This window comes from Acanthisitta chloris, unplaced genomic scaffold (genome assembly GCF_000695815.1).
Source record: "Acanthisitta chloris isolate BGI_N310 unplaced genomic scaffold, ASM69581v1 scaffold27751, whole genome shotgun sequence".
In the NCBI taxonomy this organism is placed as follows: domain Eukaryota; kingdom Metazoa; phylum Chordata; class Aves; order Passeriformes; family Acanthisittidae; genus Acanthisitta; species Acanthisitta chloris.
Genome location: NW_008658097.1, coordinates 11,712 through 13,909, shown reverse-complemented (window position 1 = coordinate 13,909; position 2,198 = coordinate 11,712). Strand labels below are relative to the sequence as shown.

Here is a 2,198-nt window from a genome sequence, read left to right as displayed (position 1 = left end):
CTTTCCCTTCTTGTCTTCCGTTCATTCTGTCCATTTTGACAAAACTGAGATTGGGTGGGAAGTGGGGGCTGACTTTGAACATTATCTTTTTAAAAGTGCCAATCTACTATTAATCCTCAGTGATGGCTTCGACTCAGAACACCCTCGACAGCACCCCAGAATCCCAGAGGTCCCCACCACACTGAGCTGCTGGCATGTACGTGCACAGAATCCTCAAGGTAAAGCTCTATATCTTCAAATACTCCATGCAAATTAATGTCAATCACTTATTTAGATATTTCAGAGTACAAGAACGGGACTACAGTTGGGACACAGACAGAGCAAGACCTCTAAAAGCCTAGGTAAAAGTGCAACTGTGGAACAGTCACGGAAGAGATATCCCTGACAGACTATCATGAGGCAGCTCCTGAGGAATGTTTGTTGACATTACTATCACAAACAGTATTTCACTTTCCTCCAGGTGGATGATTTACTCTTGCCACTTGCTACATGTGGGAGGGGAGAAAACTGTACAACACATGCCATACAGCAAGGCAGCACCCTGCCCCTAGGTAGTCATCTAGAAAATCGTGAGCAGCACAGAGCTGTTCTCTGAAATGCCAAGGAATTATCTTAATCTCTCAAAATATATCACTGTGTTCCATCCAGAGTGCAATTTTCCTGTGTGACTCAAAGGGAAGGTCAGTAGAGTCCAACACTGACTGAGGCACAGTGATGGCTTTCCTTTCACAAACCCTCACACACCTTTCTTACACATGTTAGATGAGAAAAGGTTTGCAAAATGAGACTCTAAATACAGAACAGCAAAGAAATATGGAGAATATTGAAAGAGGAAGAAGGAAGGAGCCTACCTCTCCGACTCGTAAGGGTCAGGAAGAAGGGCATTTGTAGAAATGCAGGACGAAGTAGATTTGTCAAAACTGTATACAGGGCCTAAAAATTCCAGAAATCAACATGGGAAATAAATTAATTGGCAGTACTGAGAGCATGCAACCCTTAACCGAGACATTAAAAAATTAAATTGTAATGGCTGCAAAACACATTCTGCTTCCCAAAAAGGGTGCTAATCAGAACTGCACCTGGGAACCCCTTCAGTGACACCCTGCGGCTTCACTGCTTTTCCTCAGCACAGCAGAGAGCAGTATTGACACAAAAAGGTGATACGTATGTTCTTTAAACTGCCAGCTTGCAAAGGACTACTGGACAGTCTTTCAAAACTGACCCTCTCAGAGTCTCTAAATATAATGTACAAGCAAGGCACAATTTAATAGGACAGGTTCAATAATACGTTAATTACAAAACCATCTTAAGACTATTCCAAATGTGCAATATTTACTAGTCCAAAGCCTGAAGAGACTTCAGCCAGATAAGAACGTTCAGTAATCAGAAAGCACACTTGCTGCAGTCATTTATCTCTTGCCACTAATGAGCAACTTCATGGTACAGCTCTAATTATATCCTTATATCCCTCTCCCAACTGACACGACTGCCTGGGAGATAGGCTGAGATGGAGGTGGAATATTACAAAGCTTGACAAAAGACCATTGCCCCTGGTGTCCAGGCCCTATTCTGGCTGAAGTCAGCTCCCTCATGAGTGCAAATGAGAGATGTAAAAGCTGAAGTCACCTGTATTTCCTTGTCAATACTGTTTCACTGGGCTTTATGTACCTGTTTCACATCAAGACAATCTTTGCTGGCAAAACAATGAATGCATGAGCATGATTCCTGCCTGTTACTCATGTCCTGGTCCACAGCTTAACCCACATACCTCCAAAACACCACATGCACCTCAGAGCAACAAAACCTCTCCAGAACTACAGGTTCAAGCCACCACTGTCCTGGAGGAGCACTGGCTATGCGGGTCGAGGCCCCACCCTGTCCTCAGGCACTGGGCAGCAGGACTAGGCAGACTGAAGGGTGCTGGTGAACCAGTTACATGACTGAATAGAGCCCACACATTCCAATCCCTGTGTCTTTCCAGCCCAGTAAAGCAAATGCCAGAACATTCACAGCATTAGCATTGACTTGCATAAACTCAACCGGCAGAGCTACAACCAAAGCACAGCCTCCCTCTCCACTGCAGTTATCCCACTAACAAAAACCCTGTAGCTGTGCCAGCATTAGCAGGGTGAAGCAGGTTTTCCTGTTGGCAGAGGGCAGTGGGGTGTGTGTGACAAGCAGGACTGAGCACACGAGTG

At 44.9% G+C, this 2,198-nt stretch overlaps 1 protein-coding gene across 1 annotated transcript in view; it reads right to left on the bottom strand.

The window, feature by feature from the left end:
- The window catches only part of SETD7 (SET domain containing (lysine methyltransferase) 7), a gene marked incomplete at its 5' end in the record, with an annotated part of 11,920 nt that overhangs the window by 1,891 nt on the left and 7,831 nt on the right, over positions 1-2,198 (bottom strand). The window contains one exon of the mRNA XM_009084998.1: positions 852-933. Coding sequence (XP_009083246.1) covers positions 852-933 — 82 coding nt within the window. The remainder of the gene's footprint in view (positions 1-851; positions 934-2,198) is intronic.